Source organism: Melitaea cinxia, chromosome 28, assembly GCF_905220565.1.
Source record: "Melitaea cinxia chromosome 28, ilMelCinx1.1, whole genome shotgun sequence".
Taxonomy (NCBI): Eukaryota; Metazoa; Arthropoda; class Insecta; order Lepidoptera; family Nymphalidae; genus Melitaea; species Melitaea cinxia.
The window spans coordinates 1,029,391-1,056,185 of NC_059421.1; the positions used below are offsets into that span (position 1 = coordinate 1,029,391).

Here is a 26,795-nt window from a genome sequence, read left to right on the forward strand (position 1 = left end):
AAACGTTGTTTTGCCATATATTTTATTAAACTCCCTTAATAGTTGCATTTATAATTGCTCAAGTATAGTTTAGAACAGATCCACTTTCCTTAATGTTTAAATAAATATAATGCTTGAACAAATAAAATAATAATATTTGTAAAAAAAAAAAAATACTATTCGATAGATTTTCAATAGCTCAATTCAACTACGTTGTCCTTTTAAATTGCTCACCTTAAACTATCCAATTAAAAATCAATGCTGGAGCAGCGTGGTGGATTAAGCTCTGATCCTTTTCCTACATGAAGAAAGAGGCCTATGCTCAATAGTGGGATATCATAGTGCTCAGTGGATGGGCTGAAGCGTATGAGCGTAATATGATTAATTTTGTACAATTCTTCCGATGTTTTATTTATTAATCTAAACTAATTACAGAACTTTATAATTTTGTGATTAAGCAGGAGGTATTGTTTAAAAGACGTTTGGCAGTCGGCACTCGAGTGGTTTTGACTGATCACGTGATCAAAATGGTGCGCGTACCTTACCTCGAAAACGCCAGTGCTCACAGTAGAATATGGCGGCGATTTATGACGTCATATATTTCCCTAGGGTACTGCGACAGTATACTGGCAGTTAGACTTGCGCAAAACAGTGCTTCAAAATGTAATGTAATATTACATTACATTTCGTACTGAGTAATATGGCATCACGCCATCACACCGAACATTACCCGAAATGTGTACTGTTCGGCGTGAGATATTTCTTATGAAATGCTATATATCACGTAATTGTCATCACACCAAACATTCCATGAGATTTTGTACTTATACCTAGTATGTTTAAGTGTACGGTGTTCGGTGTACTACGTAGCAGACCAAACATACAGTCACTTTAGCATAAAAATGGTAATTGAGAGGTGGAAACTGGCTAAAAATTCATAATATTTGTTTTTTTTTGTTTGGTTTTTTAAAAGTCTGTTCTAAAATTAGTTTTGATTTGTAAAAAAAGTTGGTTTCCCTTCATACTTAAGTAAACCCCAAGGAAAATTGGGATATTTATTCCAGGCTTAGGACTGGCAATACACATGGACAACTAAATTAATACTAGCCGTGATCCGCGATTTTACCCGTTTATTTTCGGTCCCCATGTGATTATTGATCCTCTTCGGATGTCCCATCGATCACTATACCAAATTTCATCAAAATCAGAAAACGTAAAAGGTAGATAGAGTTACTTTTGCATCCCTACTAATATTATAAATGTGTGTTTGTTTGTTCGTCCTTCTTTCACGTGAAAACGGCTAAACCGAATTTGTCAAATTTTGTTATACAAATAAAACAGACCTTGGAGAGCCTTAGGCTACTTTTTATCCCGGAATCATCACAGGAACGGGAACTACGCTAGTGAAACCGCAGGACGCAGCTAGTTTATAATATAAGTTAGGAATAAACTAATGACCATGTATACTGGCGTATTTAAAAATCAACTTTATATACATACAATGATTACTTTTTTTATGTCAATACTGCATTTATAATTTTATTTTCACAAGCAACGTAAACAAACAAAACATTTTAATAAATGCAAAAGCAGAAATTTGAACTCGAATTTTAGCGGCTGTCAGGTGCGTAACGCATTATTAAAAAGTATTACGTAGTGTTGTGCTATAATATGCCTTAGTATTCTTATATACGATTCATATTTCACTTAAAATAATTGTGTTTGCTCGCAAACGAAAAAAAAACCGACTTCAATTACATCGACAAGTAATACAACATAGATCGACGAAAAAATAGTCAAGCAACTACGCGTTATCAAAGATTACTCAAAAAGTAATTATCAGATCTCGATAAAATTTATATGTGACCACATGATAAACATCAGCTTTCGATTAAATTAAAAATTATTAAAATCGGTACACCCAGTAAAAAGTTATTACGGATTTTCGAGAGTTTTCCTCGATTTCTCTGGGATCCCATCATCAGATCCTGGTTTCCTTATCATGGTACCAAACTAGGGATATCCTCTTTCCAACAAAAAAAGAATTATCAAAATCGGTACATCTAGTAGAAAGTTATGCAGTATAATACAACGTAGGTCGACGAAAAAAGCGTCAAGTAAAAACGCATTATTAGATATAACTCGAAAAGTAGTTGTTAGATCTCAAATAAATTTAAATGGGACCAATTGGCACACAAAACCTTTCGATTAAAACAAAATTTGTCGAAATCGGTCTACCCGGTCAAAAGTTCTGATGTAACATACATAAAAAAAAAAAGAAAAAAAATACAGTCGAATTGAGAACCTCCTCCTTTTTTGGAAGTCGGTTAAAAAATGACGGAAACTCGCCACGGCTCAGTAGCTCGCTCTCACTCATACTAAAGAAAATAATGTAGAGCTTGAGAGTGAGGTTATGACTGGTTGCAATGGTGCGCCGCACATCACCGTGTCTCACTCAGTAAGTGAAGTTAGACAGAGCAAATAGATAAGAAATCCAACATTCCGACCGAACAGAGCGCGTAATGTCAAGTGTGATGTGTAATACTTCATTTCGTCGCGTAATGTGTGATGCCATATTTCATGTTCGAGTAATATCACGCGTAATGTATCAATTGCATTACTTACACATGTCAACTGGCAGTCCATAACGGAACAAATTTTTCTACACTGTGCAGTACTCGCAGTGCATATTGGAACATACCCTTTGTTTACTGATATTGCGGAAATTGGAACGAATCCTAGTTATAAGCATAGACACTTTTAAACTTGTTATAAGACTTACTTATATACTCTTTGATAAGACTCTAATCTGTGATAATGATAAGACTTATAAGTTTGATATTGCGTCAAAGTTGTCATTTAAATTTTTGATTGATAATTCAAAATTTAAAACTTAGTTTTAAAAAGTTTTTTTTCTTTATAAAATGGAATTAATAAATTTATTGATTAAACCTGGAAAGCATAAAATTTGTTTGTTCTGTTTTAACAAATGTGCCGATTTTATTAATATTTACGTTGATAAGGAAATCGAAGAAGACTTTCTAAAAGAAACTTTAAATGTTGCAAATATGATAAAATATTTATTTCCGTCGTTCGTAAGTTATTTAATTATTTCTATTGCTTTTTGTTCCTTTTTAGCTTACGTTACGTTACTTACAATTATATAGAACTTTATTTTTAAGTTTTTTTTTTAATTTAAATAAGGAAATTATATATTTAATTCAAATGTCGAGCTAAAGTCTCTCACTTAGAGCACGTAGATTATATTTAAAAGTTTCATGTCCAAACTTACACAGAGCATGACTTAATTTGCAAGTAAATAATGTATCAAAAAATAAAAATATTCCTGATGAAGGAAATCTTTAGAATTTTTCAATAATTGCAGAAATTAAGGTTTAATGTAGCATTTAACGATGCATATTTGTTTATATAGATGATAGAAATATTGAAGATGAAACTTCATAAGCTGTTTTAAAACAGATAGATATTAGGAAGAAAAGAAAATATTTTAATCCAATAGAGAAACATTTATGTATGCCTACTATGTATTGTAGTATTAATTATAGATGCATAACATATAGTGCAAAAAAATATATATATATATATATATATATATATATATATATATATATAATATATAATAATTTACGAATATTTTTTTAGGAATTAACTTTAACACAAATATGTTACACATGTAATGAACTTGTAACAAAATGTTATTTAATAATGAGAAGAAATTACAAGAAAAAGGAAATCCTTAAAAATATTATTAACACTTTAAACAAGGAATTGAATGAAAACGAAAAATTGGATTTAGAAGACTTAAAAAAAGGTTTTCTAAATGTAAATTTTGCAAATATTTTTAATATCAATAAAGAAAATACCAATAGTAAAGAAAGTTTTACTGAAGAAATCAACAATTTTTCTGAAAATGTACCCCAAAATGAGACTGAAGACAGTTCACAGCGACAATGTCAAAATTGCTTTAAAATTTTCAATAATATTAAAAAATACAAAGCTCATACAAAAACTCATCGACGGAAACGTAAACTAAAATATTATTATTGTAACGAATGCAATTACAAAAGTCAATGTAAAGAATCTGTACAGGGTCACAAAAATAAATACCATCTACAAACTCGAGCCTATGTTTGTCAGACATGTTTTAAAAGCTTTTACCATAAGAGAAATTTAGTTGATCATATCCAACGACACGCAGACACACAAAATGATATTTGTGAAATATGCGGTGAAATGTTTCTTTACAAAAATAATTTACTGGAACATTTGAAACTCCATTCCGGTGAACGACCTTACGAATGTGATATTTGTGGAAAGAAATTTATTACGTCTGGACGTAGATTAGAACACATAAAAAGGACACATATGGAGAAAACTATATGCTGCTTGTTCTGTGATAAAAAGTTTAGTTTGAATAAGGAATTGACAAGGCATATGAAGAATGTGCATTCGTCATTATAACACAATTAAAATTATAGTAATAATCATTATATTGCAGAAGAGATTGTTTAAATCACTATAAATATTTAGAAGCTTAACGTAGTTAGAAATATAAATATATTTAATATTGTATATAATTAATATGGTCAAATATGTTGTAAATATATATATAGGATTATTGCAGGCTTACCTGTTTGGAACTATACATTGGTTCTATAATTGCTGCCTCTCTTTATATCTCTGTCTATATACATATAAAGGTTTCTATAGTTTTTCTTAGTTCTAAGTAATGTAGGTCAACACATATACAAACTTATTTGTAAAGAGTTATTGTTTAGATTTTAATGATATTTATAAAGCTTATTCGCCAAAATAATACCTTTTTGTACTATATCTGCAATTTTTATATTGTTATAACAATTGCAGTGGTACAAATAAATTTAATTATAAGGTACATGTTTATGTTGCTTTATTTTAGGTATTATATTAGGTATTCAGTGAGCATTGTAAATTTCTTATGAACCGATTTTGATTATTCTTTTTTTGTTGGAAAGGAGATATCCTAAGTGACCATGATAAGGAAATCAGGATCTGATGATGGGATCTCAGAGAAATCGAGGGATACCCTCGTAAATCCGCATAACTTTTTACTGGGTGTACCGTGTATTTTGATATGATACTTAACTATTTTTGAAACGAAGTTCCTTATGGCAGGCTTGATATTTGGCTGGGCGACTGAACTGAAAAAAATGTGATACTAAAACCGTAAGAAAAATATATAACTGAAGTGACGTAATATCAGTCACACGACTGTATAATATGACATTTGTAAAACTAAAATATTACTAGTAAACTTTTTTTAAATTACTTATGTAATTTTATATTACAGTCATAAGTAATTTTATATTACATAAGTAATTATACTGTTGACAAAAATAAATAAAGACATATGTTTTTTTATATTACTTAATAGTTTGAATTATTATTATTTTTTTCTTTGATTTATTTCATTTTACTGTATTTGTTATTTACTAAAATACTAAATTTCCTAAATACTTTTATGTACTTAATTAAACACCAATCAACAAAAAAAAAAAAAAAATCAAGAACTAGAAAATATATATAAAATTCAACATTTTTTTTCAAATTGTGTTGCTTCTATACTATCCGAAGGAACTTCGTTCCTACCTGGTGTCCCATGACACCACATAATTTCGTCTATCTACGTTATATTACTTGTCGATGTAATTGAAGTCGGTCTTTTTTCGTTTGCCTGCAAACACAATTATAATTTAATCGAAAGCCGATGTTTATCGTGTGATAACATTTCAATTTCACCGAGATCTGATTACAACTTTTAGAGTAATCTTTGATAATGCGTATTTACTTGACTATTTTTTCGTCTACCTACGTTATATTACTTGTCGATGTAATTGAAGTAGGTTTTTTTTTGTTTGCGAGCAAACAATTATTGCATTCATGTTTATGAATTTCTTTTGTAAAATGTATCAGTACTTAACCAAGACTTACCTATGCTAAGCTTAATGTTTGATTTTTGGCAATTGTGATACTTCGGTAAATGCGAAGTCCATTTTTCAGACAAATAAAATACAATAAGTATAATTTTTCTATAAAAATGTTTATTAAAAAGTAAGTTACAAAAGAAAATTTTCATCTTATTTGTATTATTGTCAACCTATTTGAAGTATTTATTACTATACAATAAATATACTTAAAGGCAGTGATTATGAGTATTTTACAATTGCTTACAAGTAAACTAACATATGAAATTCATGAAACAAATCACATTGTTTAATAGTCATGGCATAATAAAAGAAATAGTATACAATAAAAAAAACTTAACAGTTATCTACAAAAAGCCATAAAAACGCTATTTGTAGGGATCTATAAGGAAATTGCTAGTAATTAACATTTTTACCTTTTACAGTGTTTTTCTGGTAACTTTGTTTGGTAACTAAAGTATAAAATATGAGTTCTAAAATATACACGTGGAATGAAAAAAAAATCTGTTTTAACTAGATGGCGAGATAACACTCTTTCAATATAAATCTTTTTAATATATAAAAAAAAAGTGGTTAACAATTATTCGACCTTAAAAATAAGCATCTCCATGGCGTGTAACAAGTAATGCCATCTAGTGATGAAAAGTAAAACGTCCGCATAATTTCCCTAAACGTTAAGTCTGAACACTAGCCGTTTAATATAATAACTGCTATGTACATGTCAGTTACTGAGATTATGTTTCACTTATATGGTCAAAATATATTCGTTAATTTATGTGTCATTAAATATAATAAAGCTTTGTTGTAATTCTTTTGTATTCCCTCATATAAATAATCAAAGATGATTTAGTACGTCATGGTAGATAAACGGCTAGTCGACAGAGCCATTTATTCTTTTTTGATCACTTTTCTTAGTATTGGTATCCTTGGTTTGGTGGGACGTAGGACTGGCCGGGACCTGCGGAATAGCCTCCGGTAGGCTGGTCTGGATACCGGGCTTCACCTTCGTAGGTCACCTGAAAAATGCATACAATTAGTCAACTGTATCACAAATATGAGAGTCCAAGCAATAAGGGTAACCGTCTATCAAGAATGCTTCTTGATTTTATTCAGTTTAGTTTATAGGACGTAAAAAATTATGATAAATTTCTATTGTAATTTTAATGCCTTTAAGAACTACATAGTTATGTCCTACATAATGCTTCAGCCTGTAATATCCCACTACTGGGCATAGGCCTCTTTCCCCATGTAGGAGAAGGATCAGAGCTTAATCCACCACGCTGCTCCAATGCGGGTTGGCAGATATATTCCCTACTATGAGTAACGATCGCTATCAGGTGTACATGATAACAACCGGGATCGACGGCTTAACGTGCTCTCTGAGGCACGGTGGGGAGACCCCGCAAGGACTGCACAAACACCCAGACCACGGCAAACACCTGTATGGCCAATACAAATGTTTGTCATGTGCGGGGATCGAACCCGCAACCGCCAGCGCAACAGGTACAATCCATGGCTGTGACCGTTGCGCCAACGCGGCGTCCTACATAAAAAGAATACATATTAAATATTAATGCTTATCAAATATGTACATCATTATTGGAGCAAATTTTCTTTTACTGCAAGACATTGTACCTAAGCAGTTTAGCAGTGAAATCGATACAATCTTCGTATTCTGCAATCGCTGCCCAAAATTATACCAGAATTTAATTCCTTTGCTCCACTTAGCTACCAGTATTTAGTATATTGGAATATCTTAGATTTATCATTTATTTATTGGTAGTAATTATATATAATTTGATTTCACTTCAGCCTATCACAGTCCACTGCTGGACATTGACCTCCACAAATTCGCGCCAAAAATGGCGTGAACTCATGTGTTTTGCCCATAGTCACCACGCTGTGCAGGCGAGTCGGTGACTGCAGGGCTGGCTTTGTCGCACTGAAGACGCTACTGCCCGTCTTCGGTCTGTGTATTTCAAAGCCAGCAGTTGGATGGTTATCTCACCATCGGTCGGCTTTTTAAGTTTCAAGGTGGTGGCGGATCTGTGTTATTCCTTAGTCGCCTCTTACGACACTCACACGTAGAGAGGCGGTGGCTATATTATTTACTGCCGTAACCACACAGCATTATTTGATTTACCTCAGCATTAAAACCGTTCTTCCAGTCAGCTGTGTATTTGACGATTTGAGTCCGACCGTCAGGCAACGCGATTCTATACTCCCCGCGCGTGACATCACCGTCTGACTTCGCGTTGTGGCTGTAGTCATTACCGTCTTCGTTCACTGCGTAAGCGAAGTCGAATGGCATGCCAGGCTCGTGGTGATGATGATCATGGTGATGATCATGATCATGATCATGATTGGGTTCCTGCCAAAAAAATATATCTTGAATTATTTGTTGAGTTTTTGGTACAATAATATCTATTTGGTATATTATATTATACACTTTATTTCACTCAAAAATACATATAGAAAACACAAAATAATAGTAAGGTTTATGGCAAAGGTGGACTTATCTCTAAAAGAGATTTCTCCAAGTCAACCCATGGACATGAATAAGTAAGTAAGTAATTTAGGTACATACTTGAAATAATCTTTAAATCATTTTAAAGGTAAAACTGACTATTTACACAAACGGTCGTCTTTTCCTATGTTATGCCACTTTATGCTTGTGTTACAGGTAACAACCAACTGTTATAGTTAAATAACAGAAATCAGGGCCTCTACAAACTGCGCCAACGGGCTAGTCAAGTTTTTTTCTTCGTCAGTCTTTAAATTAAATAATAAACGTATTTTATACGACTAGAGGCAAACAAGGCGAACAAGAATACAACGCACATATACGTGCAACACAGAAGCATTGCAAGCGCGTTGCCAAGCTTCTCTTGATTCTCCTCAGGAGCTCTGGCCACCTTATTCACCACAAGAACAATAGATTTCCAAATCTGTGGTAACTTTACTTCAAAAATAATAATTTATTTTTAAAGTTTTAATTTATAAAATGACGATTCGAAAGTGCTCATGAGGCCTATTTGAATAAAGCTGTTTTTGATTTTGATTTTAACACAACACAACTACAGATCAATATTATTTAGCTGTGATCTTCTGCAAGGTTGAGATACTTCCCTAGAGAGTCTGCCCCAGATTTGGAGCACGATATAATTATCACGATGTGCCATACCTCAAATGATTCAGTAAAGAGTTTTTGAAATAATAATACGTTGTTATTAAATACCATTTTGCGATAGAGCATAAATCTTCTAAAACATGCTTAAATTGTGGTGTAAAAATCAAATAGACGTTTTATTAAATGATAAACGTATCCAAGAGTCAATAAGTGTTCAAAGGTTTGCAATAAAGTTGTTTGGCGTATAACAGTATCTAGCATATAAAATTTTATAATATCTTTCTTTAGTACCATTAAACACCACTCGATTATTTTTTCGACCATCTACGTATTACTTTTTAATGTAAATTTAAGTCGTTTTTTTTTTTCGTGTGCGAGCAAACACAATTATAAATTGTACTTTATTAGTAGAGGTGAAGCAGGGCCTAAATCGATAATATTGCGGATATTGTTCTATAGCTTAGTTTTTTATGTGTATTGTAAAATAATATTGTAGGCCGGTTTCGCCGTAGATTGAGTTTATCCAGCTCAAAAGTTACGAATAGACTTTAACATCAGTAGGCAGAATAGACCAATAGGGCCTGTTGGTCCTTAATTGATATACCGTAAGTTTTAGATTCACATTTGCGATTGAAATATCTCATAAATACAGGAGAATTTGGTGGTAAAAAAATAATAATTTATCATAAGCTTTTATCTACTGGATACCGTCATCGCTACGCTATCCACAACCGTTGAAATTCACAACCAGCCCTATTTGTAATTACTTGTCATAAGAATCAGGGCTAAGTGTCGATAAAAAAGCGAGTGAAAACGCGAAAAGAACATAGTTACATTATAAAATTTTATTTCTCTTTGTAAATATTATTGCGCTTTTGCAATTTTATCGTTTGATGTTAAATTTAATGTACGTTACACAAATGTGTTGTTTAAAATTGTACATGCGAAGTTAAAAAGCAAAATGTATTTATTTTTACGATGTACCAGACTTTTTGTTTATTTACCGGTAATTATTTACTGTCAGTACCAATTGGTATACCTACTTAGATACTATTAATTATTGTCAACCAAAATAAGGAACATTCACGAAAAAAAAAGAAATAAGTATATTTAAAAGATGGCCTTATCGATAAAGAGCGACTTAATACTAATTTATTGCCATATAAAAATTATATTTTATTACTTAACTAATTTTTATGGGTATTTATTTGAATAAAATATTATTATTAATTTATTTTTCGTTGTTTTAATGTTTTTGTGCTGTACGTTGACATGAATGTCAGATATTTAAACATCGAAGGTTACTGTTCCAGTGCTAAGAAACAAATCGTGATATTATAGTGAAAACGGATTTTTTTTTAATGTGGTTATTCGTGAAATTATGTTGAGGCACTAAAATTACCGTGTAACATGGTAATTTCTACTCTAACTAAAGTAACTTCCACTCTATTACTATAGATTAAAAATTTAACGTAATTATTAAGTTTTTTTTTTCAGATATTACTTTTATCAGCATCAATGTATTTTTGCTACCACGACGATGAAGGTTTGTTAAAATATTATGTTTTTGAATATATAAATATAAATAAAAAAATTAAACTTACGATTATTTCCACAGATTATGATTTGAGAGAGGATATGCTACAAGGTTAATTTTATTTTTATATTCTATTCTATTTGTTTAAAGACCAGAAAAAAAACTTATAACATTTGTTTCAGATTATGGAGAAAGATTGAGTAGTAAGTAAATTACTTATATTATATTATTTTGTTTGCTCGTAAATGAAAAGAAAAACCGACTTCAAATAAATCGACCAGTAATACAATGTAGGTAGATGAAAAATAGTCAAGTAAATACGCATTATTGGAGATAACTCAAAACATACTCGTCAGATCTCGATTTAACTTAAATGGGTCCATACGAGAAGCGTTATCTATCGAGTAAAGAAAAAAAATCATTGAAAGGTCCATTCAGTCAAAAGTTTTGAGGTAACACACGTAAAAAATATAGTCGAACTGAAAACATTCACTTTTTTTTTGGAGTCTGTTTAAAAATATAATTTTTAAATCTATCGTTTTACCCAAATGCGTATTTCAAGTAGGTACATGTTTTATATTAATATATTTATTTTTCAGGCGTCGAAGATTCAGGTAAAGAAATCAACGTAAATAATTACGTTTAAAATAAATCAACTAATAATTAAATATTTTTTTTTTTTAAATAATTTAGTTAATGTTTTTCCGTAAGCTTATAATTGATAGTACAAATGCGCTAAAATTAATTAATTTAATACTTCAAATACTTTTTAAGAAACCTATACAGTATAATGATCAATTTTTTTTTCTAGATAGCCAGTTAAAATTAGGTAAGTAGTCTTAATAAAAAAATAAATAGAAAAAAACAGAAATCAAATTATATCTATAGGTTTTCATGTGATACCTAGGTATATAATTTGTATTCTTAAAATATTGTCATAATGTGTAAACGGCTTGATTGGTTTGCGTATCCTACATATTTCTCCCTCAACTTTTTTTCACAAAACCTTACAAGAAAGACTAACTAATAGTTACTTCATTCTATGATAGATATATTAAAACTTTTCATTAGCTTACATTTTTCTCACATTTATTTTAGTGGGAATGAAAAAAACAATTTCGAAATCAGACGAGGAGTTACGTCAAGAAGAGTTAAGTAATTATAAAATATCAACGAGATGTACAACGGATAATGCAAAGCGTAAGTTTCACATTTCCCTCTCTACCTGTCCTTCCCTATCCCTCTCTCTCTCTCTCTCTCTCTTGCTTTACACCCATTGACTCTTATGCATGCATAAGGCAGGTAATAAAAGCGTATATTTAATTTTTACACAACAAGTAATAAAACATGTATGCATTTATGCAGTTGATTTATGTTGTCAAAAAATTAAGCATTTAATACGCCGTACTTCTTAGACCATACTTTCTTTCTCTCGCACATTGTGTCCCACCTGTCTCTCTCTCTTTCTCTACCTCTATTTGTATATAATCTGTAATATCCTTTATTTAATGTTATTCTCAGTTTTTGTTTTGTTTTACGAATTTTAATTATCTACAAATTGTAATTTTATTTTTAATGTATTCTTTATTCTTAAATTTACAGCTTCCGATAATAGCAAGCTTGGTATGTCTATGATACAATCAAATGTAATAATTATAGTTCTATACGAGTAGCTCGTTGGTGCAGTTTGTAGTGACCCTATTTTCTGCTCCAGGGGTTGTGGGTTCGGTTCCTGAGTTTGAGTCTAATATTTGTATTTACTTATATATGTATTATAGCGGTCACCAACCCGCCTGCCCAGCGTGGTGACTATGGGCAAAACACATGAGTTCACGTTATTTTTGGCGTAAACTTGTGGAGGCCTATGTCCAGCAGTGGACTGTATAGGCTGTAATGATGATGTATTATATCTATGTATATTTAGCAAACAAAAATATTTAGCAATACCAGTCGGCTGTTACCTATAACACAAGCATTAAGTTGCCTACATTGGGAACAAACGAATGTGTGTGTATGTTGTAAGGTATTTATTTGTATATAAAATTTCAATTAAATGTTTTGGATGTTACGTTCTGTAAAATGTTATTGTATTTTTTAAATAAAAGTAAAATAAATGTCAATTTCAAATACATTCGCAGAAGAAGAAGGCTCGGAGGCGCCTTTACAGAACCCAGACGAACAGGATAATGGTAAGAAATGTTAATATTATATAAAATTACCAAAAAAAAAAACATTTCCTCTACCCCCCGGTTGCCTGAAAGAGACCGCATTTCAGCGATAAGGCCGCCTTTTGTAACTTATAATACTCTGTTAAAATCAATCTGATATGTATTATTTCTGATTTTGGTGTACAATAAAGTGTATTGTTATGTTGTTATGTTATGTTACAATTACTCAGAAGGGGTCGTTCCTTAACCACGTGAGATTCTGTTGGGGATGGGGGACTGTAATATTATTTATAATTACGTGTATTTATCTTTCGTAAAACGCGCGATTTCTAAACCGAAAAACAAAACCAACAAACACAATTTTAACGTCACTCTATCATTATGTTTTTATAAAATTTTATAAAACTATAACTATATTTAAAATTGATATTTTAAAAGTTACAATTTACTTTGCACAAAAAAATACACGAGATATTTGGGTATAATATGGGGGTGGAGTAAAACCTCACGACATATCACCAGGGGTGGGTTTAAAAGTTACTAAAACATCACGTGATTAATGGAAGACCCCTAATAAGAGTTATAGATATCTGCTTACGTTGTGTGAATCTTAACTATAAGATCTGTGGCTCGTAATGAATAAGAAAATTGGGTTCCTGTTGGTAAGTAAGGTGACCACAGCTCCTGAGGGGATTAGAGATAGGGTCGGCAACGTGCTTACGATGCTTCTGGCGTTGCAGGCGTCTATAAGCTACGGTAATCGCTTATCATCAGGTGAGCCGTACGCTTGTTTGCCGACCAAGTTATCAATCATTACAGCCTATACAGTCCACTGCTGGACATAGGCCTCCACAAGTTTACGCCAAAAATAACGTGAACTCATGTGTTTTGCCCATAGTCACCACGCTGGGCAGGCGGGTTGGTGACCGCAGTACTGGCTTTGTCGCACCGAAGACGCTGCTGCCCGTCTTCGGCCTGTGTATTTCAAAGCCAGCAGATGGATGGTCATCCCGCCATCGGTCGGCTTCGTAAGTTCCAAGGTGGTTGTGGAACCTTGTTATCCCTTAGTCGCCTCTTACGACACCCACGGGAAGAGAGGGGGTGGCTAAATTCTTTAGTGCCGTAGCCACACAGCACCAAGTTATATTCATATAAAAAAAGAAATATGTTAATTCTTCAGACATTTAACACCTACGCGTACGCTTGTTTGCCGACCTAGTGATATAAAAAAAACCTTAACTTGGTTGTAATTCCATGGCGGAAACAAATACAAAATCATAACATATATCTGTATGGCTTATTAAAAATCAATTAAAATCAAAAATTACTTTTGTCAAACAGGCTCCAAAAACACCTTCGAATCGTTCATTTCACAAATTAAATTATTAATTACGGTTGAAACTTCCAAAATTTGTAACAATCGATATAATTTCAGTTGAAACTGAGACCAAAGTATACGATCCACCGAAGAGTCCAGAACCTCCGAATCACTTCGTCGACGACATTTAATTTATAAATAAACTTATAAAATAAAATCTGTAATTTTATTTATAAGAACTGTTTATGCCCGTGGTTTCAGCCGCGTTAATTTGAGAAAAAAAAAATAGCCTTCATCGGTAAAGAGGCGATACAACATAAAAATATTTTTTAAATTCGAACCAATAGTTTCTGAGATTAGCTTGTTTAAACAAAAACAAATAACTTATCAGCTTTATAATATTAGTATAGATTTATAATATTATCCTAAACACACCTTTTCTTTACTTTCAATATAATAAAAAGTTCTGTAAGATTGTTGAATGATTTGAAAGGACTACTTGTGATTCTATGACATTGAACATTAGACATTACGTCGACGTTACAGGCGCCATGGCTATGAGCGACAACTGAACTACTGCATTTTTAAAATTCTTACACGAATAGAAAGTTACATTATTCCTGAATATGATAGGCGACATTTTTCATCTTTATTATTAGGTAGGTTTTTAGTCAGAAAGAGATATCTGCGACGTATAGGAATTTGCATTTCATTTTATGTATTTTGGTAAAAGTAACAGTCGTTCAGTAACGATTAAAAATCTCCAAATAAACCACTCTGGCAAAGTTACAAAACGAAGGCTGTTCCACCTTACATATAAAATATTGTGTTTTGTTTTCTCAAACAAATAAAAAAAAACATTATTACGCATAAGTCAAAAAGTACATTGACATCGCACAAATTTAAATGGGGCCAAATGACTAGCACCAGCGTCCGAATACAAACAGAATCATCAAATCGAAATCCCACCCAGTACAAAATTATGAGGTAGGTAAGGAACACAAAAATACTATTGAATTGAGAACATCCTTCTTTTTTTAAAATCGTTTTTAAACCAAAACAAGCCTTCAAATAATAACGCTTTAAAATAATTACCAAAAGATCGTTGTTAGATGATTTATCGTATAAAAAGAAAAGCTAGTCGTAAATGTAATACTCACATGAGGTCCAGGGCCGGTGGGTGTGGAAGGTGGCACGTAGGTAGGACGAGATGTGGTCGGTCTAAACGTAGGCGGAGTTGGCTGGAACAAAATACAATATAAACCTTTTGTTGCTATATTAATTGTTTACAATCAGTAAAGTAGTACTAAATTCTTAAAATTTTAGCTTTTAAGAATATCAAATACCACCCTGGTGGAAATCAAATATTCTTTGAAATTTCGGACTCAAAATTCGGACTCCGAAAAATCCCAGTTTTTTAGATGTTTACAGGGCTATAAAGACTCTTTTAAAAGTTTCATGCGGAGTTATGAAGACTTCAAGACATTTTTTAAGCAAATAGTTCCACCAGGCCAATCAAATACCTGGATTTACCAGACAATTCCGTACTAATTAACACCTATCAATACATTGATTGTTATTTCTTTAAAACAAGTAAAAACTAAACGATTGTCTTACTCTTATTGTGATCTAAACAATGCCTTACCTTGGTCCGTAAAGGCCCATTCATATGTCAAAATTGTTTCAAGATTGGTATTGTTGACCTTGAGAATATTTAAAATTTGTGTGTGAACGTAGTGGTCTTGGAGTTTTAAACCCTAGTTCCTATATTAAATAATTGTTTGTTCGCAAACTAAGCTAAAATAAAACAATAAAAAACAATTTTCATTGCCTCATCATCAAATGAACTGAAAATTGTGATTAAAAAAACCCATTAATCGTCTCTGATTACAAAATGTCTTTAAAATTATTTATTTGCAGTTTTATTAGTGGCAAGCATACATAAAATCAAATTAAGAGATGAGCGGAAAAGAGGTTGAGGAAAGATTCATCCTGTAAGGAAGAGTCCAAATTTTCGAGACATCAGATTTCAAAATATATTCTTAGTAATTTAAACATGATATTTGAACTACATAACTATTAACAATTAACTTTAAAAAAAATAATGTCTAAATTGTTTTGTTGGAAATTGACACTCGCTGCACTAGTTTGTCAATTATCATACCTGTTTGATTAATTATTTTATTGTAAAATGTTTTAGATGAGAGTAAGAATCGTAACCGATGTTTTGATTTAATAACATAAAATTTTATTTAACTGAGGCGGACACAGCAGGGAATATCCTCTTCAAAATCTGGAGCAGCCCGACTGGGGAAGTACCTCGACCTTACAGAAGATCACAGCTAAATAATACTGCTTTCAAGCAGTGTTGTGTTCTTGTGGTGAGTAAGGTGACCAGTGCTCCTGGGGGTGGGGTCAACTACACGCTTGCAATGCTTCTGGTATTGCAGCTGTCCATAACCTTTTTTTTGGTATTGCAGGGGAAATCAAAACCCCTGCGGAAGCCTTCAGCCGCTTTAATTGGAGGGTCCCGGATCTGCTGGCAATAGAATCCCTCTAGCGACAGGCTGGTCTCGGCGAAAAGGCCAGACATCTCCTCCATGGGAGGTGTCCATAACCTACGGTAATGGCTTACTATCAGGTGAGCCGTATAATTGTTCGTCGACCTAGTTATATAAAAAAATTTCTCTTCTTCTCATAAATCAGAAAATGGCGGTGGAGGGGTACAAAAATAGTAAAGTTTGTGTGACGTAATTTATCGCTGCCCTTAAAAGTAATGATTCACTTACTCTTCCAGGTGCAGTTGTGGGGGGGAAGGGTATTTTGGGTGTGTTGTAGGTGTAGCCGTTGCTTGGTGGCAAGTACTCGTTGGCTGCCAGCGTTGCGCTAACGTACAGGCAGGCGACCAGGCAGCTCAACCACATCTGAAATTTTAAAAAAATATTACATAATAAATAATAATAATAAAATGTGATGAATGATGATGTGTGAATATGATGTGTGATCTGTAATCTATACAAATAAATAAAATTGGAGTGTTTGTTTGTAATATTAAAATAACAGCTTTTTATTAAATGCATTTAGATGTGTACACGGTACACATACCAAAATAACATTTTTTGCAATTTTTGTGTGTCTGTCTGTTTGTTCCGGCTAATCTCTGGAACGGCTGGACCAATATTGACGGGACTTTCACTGGCAGATAGCTGATATAATAAGGAGTAACTCAGGCTACTTTTATTTTAGATTTTTATTTTATTTTGTAATTCCGCGAAGTGACCCATATTTTTTTTTTATTCCACGCGGACGAAGTCGCGGGCACAGCTAGTATATGTCTAAAATACAATTGACCGATATTACAAAGTATATTTTTAAGGGTAAAATAAGGCAAAGCTTAATGTGAATAGTAATAGGCTTGAACAAACTTTTCGAGGAATTTAGAAGTATAAAAAATCGGTTTTAAAGATTTGTCTACTTATTCCTTTTTGCTTGCTTAAATCTTTTGGCGTTAAGGTTACTTCTAGAACCACTAATTACGTAAAAAAATTGTCTTCCGTCTAATAAATTAAACAGAATCTGGTATAAAAAGTTTTAAATTTCATTAAATGTAAAATTGTACGGATATAAAAAAAAAATTATATGAAAATTCAATCGAAATAAAAATTCGTACACCTTTATATCAAATTCAAAAATAACTTTATTCAAATAGGCTTCAAAAGCACAATCGAATCGTCATCATAAAAATTAAATTTTTAAATTATCGTAAAAAGTAAAGCTACCAACAATTCCGAGTGTAGATTCGGCAGAAACGAATCGTCAAGAAACTCTGCAGATACTTAAAAAAAAAAAAAAAAACTATCGTTTAAATATGAACTATTCTTTATAAGTAATTCGTAAGGCATCGATTCAGTGTTCGTAACATGATTGAGCGCATCTCGCCTCGAACGACCTTGCACCGTGTGTTATGCAGACCTCGTATCGACATGCACACAATTTATTGTACGCTAAAGTTATTGCCTCGTAAATTAAAAATTAACTAGCGATGCATTATAGTCAAATATACTCATATTTTTAACTTGTAATTTGCTTTGTAGGTTCTAAATTAACTGGTGTGATTTTAAAATGGAAATAAAATATGTAAAGGTCGGATGGTGAACGCCTTGGTTTATATAATCCTTCTTTGTGTTACGTTTTAATTTGTATGTTATACCTTTAAGAAATTTATGTTAAAAGAGATAAAAATAAAGTCATATATGAAAGTTCTTTTAGTTAAAATATCAAATGTATCTAAATAAAAATGAATGTTGCTAAGCGTATATCTAGAATGGCTCGACCAATCTGCTAATTTATTTGTTTGTATGTTCCTTAACGCCCACAGAAGGTTTTAATATAAAAAAAAATTTACTATTAACTTTTGACAGAACAGGCTCTGTCCGAGCAGCTAGTGATAAATAAAATAATTTGACATATTAACATTATCTCTTATGACGCATTGCTGACACTCACCCTCCCTAAATCTCTCTATAAGCATTATACTCTGATCTGATGATCGTCTATAAGCATTATATCTCTAAATCTTAATCAAATCTTTCTGCTATCGTTACACATTAAAATGAATTGTAAGTATTTCAAGACTGCCGGCATGACTTCATTTGTAAGTGAGAAAAACTTGAACAAAAGAATTGTTTGCATACTAAACCGAGTTTTTAGAGTTTTGACATGGCAATATAATTTAAAATATTACACAAAACTTGTCGGTATGTGTGTTTTTAGTATTGTCGTGTACCTATTTATTAATTTTATGTCAATGTTTAAATGTTGGTATTAATTCGTTCTCTATAATTATTTAAGTTGTTTTTGCGTTAGATTGTTTGCTTATTAAGGCTTTTTTCTCTATTATTATAATATCACATTAGCGCTCTCAAGCGCCGTTGTATTCCAGTAGTAAATAAAGTGACAGCTGGGAAAAGTCGTGTAGGATCGACAACGCCTGTATCAGCTTCTAGTGTTGCATGCGTATATTGGCTACAGTATTTCCTTGCCATCGTGGACAATTTGTTACCTTAGTTTTATTAAAAGGCAATTATAATAATAAATTTTTTTTTTTTATATATTTTGTTTGTAGTATGTATATGTATATATATATGTATATATATAAGTATATTTATGTATTTATATGCGTATGTTTATTTTGCTTTGTATTGTTTTATAGTCCTACCTCAACACTTACTTTTACTATTTTTTTTACGCCTTAAGGTTGACTGAGATAAGGCTGTACGGCCTTAAGTCCGCCTTTTGCGCAACCTGTTGTTCTCGATGTGTTGTTATGTTGTTTTTTTTTTTGGAGTTGTGTAATAAAGTTTAAATAAATAAATAAATAAATAAAAGGCAAGCTTATAAAGTTTTAATGTTGGTAGCGATTCGGTAGATTTATAACATTGTATATGCTTTTGGCAAACCGTTTGTTAAGGAATTTATTCATTATTATCATCCTATTATTCATCAAATGTCCGCTGCTTAAGACAGATTTGTTGAGTGCAGCATGTGTAACATTACAAGAGTGTTATTTATTTTATTTATTTATTCATTTATTTATATATACATACATATTTTTATTTTTACAGTAACAATGCCATTAAACCCTTATTGAGTTTGTCTTGGCACATTTACATTCGAAGTTCTATATTTTAACACAATAAGAAAAGAAATATATTAAAAAATATTTGTGTGTGCTACAATCTATAAGTCAAAGTTGCTCTCAGTATTAAGTACAGGAATACAAATCAAAATATAAATAAACAACAATTATGCAGTATATAGGGTAGTTTAACAAAACATTTGAGAGATGCAAGCATAATGTTTGTGCGTAAAATGCGGGTACATGTTCAATACCGTGCGGACAACACGCTCACTGACAGGTTTATACATATACAGTCTGTTTACTGATTCGATATAATTTAAAATAAAAATAAAATAGCTGTGTAACATGTTTTTTTTTTTTTTTTTTTTTTAATATGTTATTTTTTTTTTTGTTTATCGTATATATTTATATATAAAGAGATACATTAAATATTACAATTTTACAATAAGGCAAACTAGAAGTAATAATTATCATAATGATGATTATGATATATATGATATGATAATTTGTTCCGTCCCTATTTCCGATCCTACCCAGGATTTATGGCTAACTACTACTCATCACCAAGGTAAGAAACTTGATTCCTACGTAACATTTTACTGACATATGTTTTAAATTTCTTTATGCATACACTAAACAAATGAATATTATAAAAAAAAGTATTTTATTTGTAACAAATAAAGGTACAATTCACACTTTTACAATTAAGGTGAGCAGCAGAATCAAAACGGGAATCAGAACGGGAAGCAGAATCAAAACGGGAATCCCCTCTCCAATGACATGGCCCTTGAGAATATTTCTCATGTCGTTTATTAACTTCTTTGTGTATTATAAAAATAGTAACTTTGCCTCGCGGTTGCACACGCGTTAATTTGAGGCAAAAATTGCCTGTAACTTTCCTCGGCATATGGGTTATCCAACACAAAAAAAAAATTCAATTCAAACCTAAACTTCCTGAGCGCGTATAAACAAAGGAAAAAAGTTTTCAGATTATTAATATCAGTAAAGATAAATAGGGAAGCTTCATCTAATGTCATTCTATACATTCTAGTAGATTGGTTATCAATAAGACGATTCGTTAGCGCAACGGTCTCAGTAGGCACCTAATGGCTGTTGTGTTAGCGGTTGCGGGTTCGATCCACGCACATGACACTTATTGTCCTTTTTTTTTATGTCACTAGGTCGGCAAACAAGCGTACGGCTCACCTGATGGTAAGCGACTACCGCAGCCTATAGACACTTGCAACACCAGAAGCATCGCAAGCGCGTTGCCGACCCAATCCCCAATCCCCCAGGAGCTCTGGTCACCTTACTCACCAACAGGAACACAATACTGCTTGAAAATAGTATTATTTTGCTGTGATCTTCTGTAAGGTCGAGGTACTACCCCAGTCGGGCTGCTCCATATTTTGAACAGGAAATTCCTGCTGTGCCCTACCTCAGTTAAAATATATGTCCTTATAGATGTTTGCCATTCTCTGGGCGTTTATACTTGTGTATCGTTTTCCGGACCCCCGACCCAGGAGTGTCTGCTACCACCTACTAGTGGGGATCGTTGGGTGTGAGGTGTTTATATATTTCTTTTTAATTAGTACCTAATACATCATTACCGTAATGTGTGGCTACGGTAGTAAAGAATATAGCCATCCCTCTCTTCCCGTGGGTGTCGTAAGTGGCGACTAAGGGATAACACAGTTCCGCTACCACCTTGGAATTTAAAAAATCGACCGATGGCGGGATAACCATCCAACTACTGGCTTTGAAATACACAGGCCGAAGACGGGCAGCAGCGTATTCGGTGCGACAAAGCCAGCCCTGCGGTCACCAAACCGCCTGCCCAGCGTGGTGACTATGGGCAAAACACATGCGTTCACGCTATTTTTGGCGTAAACTTGTGGAGGCCTATGTCCAGCAGTGGACTGTATAGGCTGTAATGATGATGATGACATCATTCATCATTCATGATGACATCATTACCATAGATTTAACCTCAGGACTTGTAGAAATTCTACGACTAGTTTCCCATTTAATAATCTGCTTGATTATCAAACAAGTTAAATTATTGTACGTCTGTGGACCTCAGGATCAAAGATCTATCTGACGAAAGGTCTATATTTAATAAGATTTAGGTAATAAATGGCTTGTTAAATACAAGTTTTATGATCAATAAAATTGAAGTACTGCTTACTATAGGCACTAAAAGTCACAGATCATGATTAAAATGCTACTTCTTAGAGCCTATTTCCACGGTTATAGATCTTTATCTCTTACTTTTTATTCTTGTAGATAGATTACCGATAAGCTTTATCAATAGGATGTAAAATAGTCCCTGTGTCTGTTTCACATTAACAAGTCAACTAGGAACAATATTTGGATTTACGATTTGCAGATATCTGACGGATAAAGTGAAATTTAATCGTAGACTATATTACAAACTTAAACCGCGATAAAATGCGAAAAAGTTGTTTCATTGTAATTTACTTTACATTTCCCAATATTTTCCAAAATCTGCGTAATTCTATTAAATTTTCAGTCCATAAGATCCTTATTATATAAAGTATTAGTAATACTTTGAAAAAAATCGGCTAGAATTTGTCCTACTGTTCTCGAGTTTGGCCCTTAGTAACACATGTAGAAATTCATTTACATACTCGTATATATTTTTATTACAAACAAACCGTAGCTTATGGACGCCAGCAGCTCCAGAAGCATAGCCAGCGCGAGGCAGACCCTATACCAGACACTCTCCACGAGCTTCGGCCACCTTACTCACCAAAAGAACCCCTACTCGAGAACAGTGTTATTTAGCTGTGATCTTTTGTAAGAACGATGTACTTTCCCAGAAGTGCTGCTCCAGATTTTGAGCAGGATATATCTTGCAGTGACCCACCTCCATATATAATAATAGATAAATTAAGATAGGATAGGATACGAGGAGATTTATATAAATAAGTGATGATCAAGACGATCGTGAGATAATAAATTATTACACCAAAACGTGTAACGTGTTTTGTTGCAATGTAATTAAGAAAATCGTCAGAATTTCCTAATAAGTCTCAATAGGAGTATCGTCGTTGTGAATGTTCCCAGATGCAGACAATGGGTTGGTCAACATTGAAGACATATGATTTAGTTTCTTTGTGAAGCGAAATTCTATTAATAATCCTTTAATGCAATAACACAACACGTTTTTTTTTACTAGGTATTAATGTAGATTAGCACATAATCTTTTTTTCACATAAAAATCTAATATATAAAATTCTCGTGTCGCGGTGTTTGTAGTTAAACTACTCCGAAACGGCTTGACTGATTCTCGTGAAATTTTGTGTGCATATCGGGTAGGTCTGAGAATCGAACAACATCTATTTTTCACACCCCTAAGATATAATCGGGGGGGGGGGGGGGGTAAGTGGGTTAATAAAATATTATGAAATTTTGTGTGCATATCGGGTAGGTCTGAGAATCGAACAACATCTATTTAATTGAATATATAATATATATTTTATAATGGAATTTACATTGGATAACTTATCTTTAAGGAATCTTTACGATATGCTCATGGCTAGGCCTGTAAAAGTAAATGATACTTATTTTGTTTTCAAATAAATATAAATTTGTTATAATTAATAATTAGACGCGAATACTTTAAATTGTAGAGAGAAAAGTAAGTGAGTCCTAAGATTTTAATGTTATGATGATGCCAATCTACTCTATTGTAATTTAAATATATCACTATATTTACTTTAATTATATCCGATTATGAGTTCTAACTCAAATTTCAAACTCAAAACTTAATTCATAGTCGAAATTTTTGACAATTCAGTGAAATCAAAAAATGCGTATTTTTAAATTTCAATTTAATTATTTTTCTACTCTAGTAATTATACATCTAAGCAGATTGTTTTTGTTTTGAATTATAAGCAATATAGGACTACGTAATGCAGTAGAGTCATTTGTAATAGTAAAAGTTAGATCGTGTCCCGCCACGCCCGAAGTGACGATTGTGTCGTGATTCCATTCCGCGGTTTAATGTCAAAATGTTCCTAAACTTAAGATTGACATTAAATTCGATTTTGAAATAGTAAAATGTAATCTCGAATTCCTAAGCACGATATCATTTTTTGAATTCATTTACATACTAGCAAAAAGCACAGCAAATCTTGAACTTTAACTAAGTTAGGGCACAACAGGCCTGCTCAAAAAATGGAGCAGCCCGACTGAGGTAGTACCTCGACCTTACAGAAGTTCACAGCTAAATAATACTGCTTTCAAGCAGTGTTGTGTTCCTGTTGGTGAGTAAGGTGACCAGAGCTCCTGGGGGGATTGGGGATAGGGTCGGCAACGTGCTTGCGATGCTTCTGGTGTTGCAGATGTCTATAGGCTACGGTATTTGCTTACCATCAGGCGAGCCGTACGCTTGTTTGTCGAGTTAGTTATATAAAAAAAAAACAGTAATCATAATTTTGAAGCGTTTTAAATGGAAAGTTTTTCGGACATTTTTTGATTAATTTCTGACGTTTATACATACAGAAGGAGGCCTATGTCCAGCTGTGGGATGTAACAGACTCAATTAACCAAAAACAATATAGTGACTCGAAATGTTTTTAAAATCTATATACAGAATAGAAAATTGGTAATTATATTATAGCTTTTATGTTTTTTATTTTTAAGTAAAAAGTTATTGGTTTTGTCAAATTTTGTTTTTTTTCTTTACCCATAGTATAACATATATAGTTGAAGTAAGTGTGTATATAAGTACAGCAATAACTCCTTAAACGAGCGTACTTGACCTGCATTAGATAAGCTATGTTTAATCTCTATTCAGATTAATCTTTGTCCATCTATCTTGCATAAACCTTTTGTAGTACGTTGTATTTCAAATTCATTTTTTTAAATTGGTTCAGCTTGTAATATCAAGACAAGCGTCGGTTTTTAATCCACCACGCTGCTTCACTGCGGGTTAGTGGATATGTTTTGATGTATATAAAACAATAAAAATATACATAATTATGGACTGGTTGCTCACCGAGATATTCCGTGCGATGGAGCTAAAAAAGTTTCGCACTTCTAAAATTACAGATAACATAACCTTTAGTATATCAGTTTGAATGTCGAGAAACCTTTGAACGTATGGCTGAATTTTAGCTGGCGTACTTTATTATAAAGCCTTAAGAAAAGAGATGTTAATTGTTAGTCAAGTTACGGTTACAGCCAGTATTATATAATAATATTTATGTTACATTTTATGTTTTAAATTAACATAATAAATGAATTTACAAGTTGGACATTATATTTTATGTAAAATAAAAAAGAAAGTAAAGCATTTAATTGTGAACTCCTTTTTTTTTAAATGCACATTTTAAATATATAAACGTTAATATACTGTATATGTTATTATTGTCTGTGCATAATGAATTTGACATTATAAATATATGATTAAAATTAAATTTAAGACTGAATTATTCCAGAATAAATATTAAAAAAAATATTTTATTCTAATATAGATAATCTTTAAAATTAATTTAGAGACTTTCATGTAATCTTAGCTAGCAGATAATTAAAAAAATATATTCTACATTTAAATCAAGATCCCGCTCAAGATCTAAAAACATCCAGCATAACAATTCGACACAGGAGAAGTCACGTGTAGTGAATAGTGTTATATACATAAATAAGTTGTTTTAATTTAAATTACTGACATGAAGTTGTTAACTAAAAAGGGATTTGAAGTAATTAGCTTATCTGCATTTTTTTAATATTTAAATTTTGTATAATCTGTATGCAGTTGACCGATTTTTTTTTCTTTATTTGGCTTTGTTTAACAACTCTCACTTTAAAAAAGGAGGTAACCTTTCTTTTTTTTAATTTAACTTATTTAAGTCAAAGATCACATTCTTTCGGTACTAAAAATAAAAATTATGCTAAGTTAAAATTTCACGATTTTTACAACCCATATTAATGTATTTACGAAGTGTTATTACGATTTATATTTTTATGACACTTCTTTTATTTAATCCGACATTATAGTAGTACAATAAAGAACCCTTTTTACGAAAATCGTAAACTTAACGGAGAATACGCTTGTTTTATTAATGTTTAATTTTAAAAGAGTATCTAAAGTATCTATATAAGTAGGTAATATATGTTATCTATCTTTAAACTTATTTACATATATTTTTTATTTTTTAGGTACGTATTTTTCAATTTACTATGGAGCAACCGGTCAAAAGGCGCAGTAAGGACACTCTTGTGGAGAAGTGGGTGTACGAACTTAGCGATAAAACTAGTTTATCGCCGAAACTGCCATTCCTTATTTTAAAAATTGGTAGCTGAGAATGTATATTTATTCTTCCGTATAGCTTTGATAGCATGATGCAATTGATGTCAGCGCCACCTAGTGACGAATGCGTTACTTAACACTCATATCTTATATTATAAATTTTTTTTTACATTATGTACCTATTTACATCATATAAAGATGTATTTTTATTATGTTGCAATCTCTCAAAATAAATTCGCGCCGAAAAAATTCTGACATACAATCCAACATGGCCGTCATAGAGCAAAATGAAGTCTGTAATTAAATAATCATTATTTAAAACTCTCACGATTTATATTTGAAGGAAAATGGCGTGACCTCTGTGCTGATTTTTATCTATAATTTGAATATGAGACTATATTTCTATTATAATTATAATGTGTGTGAAAAAAAAATGTCTTGTTTACATTTAATTTTATGACATGGTATTTAATTGGAGGACATTTTTTTTCTGTATTTAATAATTGCAACACTTATGTATTACTATATTACCGTGCTAATTTTCGTAAAAAAATATCTACATTTTTTGTTCTCCTTTCATATGAACCTTGTTCTAGAAATAACGAACACGAAAAGAGAAAATTGCAGTCAGTCGAAAGTTATGCGAGTACACTGGTGTGGTTAAAACTTAATTGTAACTTATTTGCAGGACTAAGGACAACTGGTGCAACATACCCTTAATCTATTAACAGACTATTAATGACATATTTTTTCATCAA

The 26,795-nt window shown here is 32.1% G+C and overlaps 2 protein-coding genes and 1 long non-coding RNA gene across 3 annotated transcripts in view; 2 read left to right on the forward strand and 1 right to left on the reverse strand.

Annotated features, from left to right (window-relative positions):
- The first annotated feature begins 2,897 nt into the window (after positions 1-2,897).
- On the forward strand, positions 2,898-4,461 carry LOC123667386 (zinc finger protein OZF-like). The gene is made up of 3 exons (XM_045601295.1): positions 2,898-3,074; positions 3,643-3,828; positions 3,946-4,461. Exons 1-3 carry the CDS (start codon positions 2,904-2,906, stop codon positions 4,459-4,461), a joined length of 873 nt encoding a protein of 290 aa, XP_045457251.1. The 5' UTR covers positions 2,898-2,903.
- A 1,599-nt stretch (positions 4,462-6,060) lies between these two features.
- The window catches only part of LOC123667607 (pro-resilin-like), a 45,886-nt gene continuing 25,151 nt past the window's right edge, over positions 6,061-26,795 (reverse strand). The window contains exons 3-6 of the mRNA XM_045601480.1: positions 16,906-17,040; positions 15,277-15,357; positions 8,107-8,334; positions 6,061-6,979 (exon numbers count right to left, since the gene is read on the reverse strand). Coding sequence (XP_045457436.1) covers positions 6,875-6,979; positions 8,107-8,334; positions 15,277-15,357; positions 16,906-17,040 — 549 coding nt within the window. The 3' untranslated portion in view covers positions 6,061-6,874. The remainder of the gene's footprint in view (positions 6,980-8,106; positions 8,335-15,276; positions 15,358-16,905; positions 17,041-26,795) is intronic.
- Positions 12,692-14,333, forward strand: LOC123667613. The gene is made up of 2 exons (XR_006745460.1): positions 12,692-12,819; positions 14,234-14,333. It is a non-coding gene; the product is annotated as an uncharacterized LOC123667613 (long non-coding RNA).

Excerpts from the sequence above, each read along its gene's own strand:
- LOC123667386 (XM_045601295.1), top strand. The coding sequence starts at position 2,904 with ATGGAATTAATAAATTTATTGATTAAACCTGGAAAGCATAAAATTTGT. Across the intron at positions 3,075-3,642 it reads AATATTTATTTCCGTCGTTC|GAATTAACTTTAACACAAAT; the intron begins GTAAGTTATTTA and ends ATATTTTTTTAG. Across the intron at positions 3,829-3,945 it reads AAGGTTTTCTAAATGTAAAT|CGACAATGTCAAAATTGCTT; the intron begins TTTGCAAATATT and ends GACAGTTCACAG.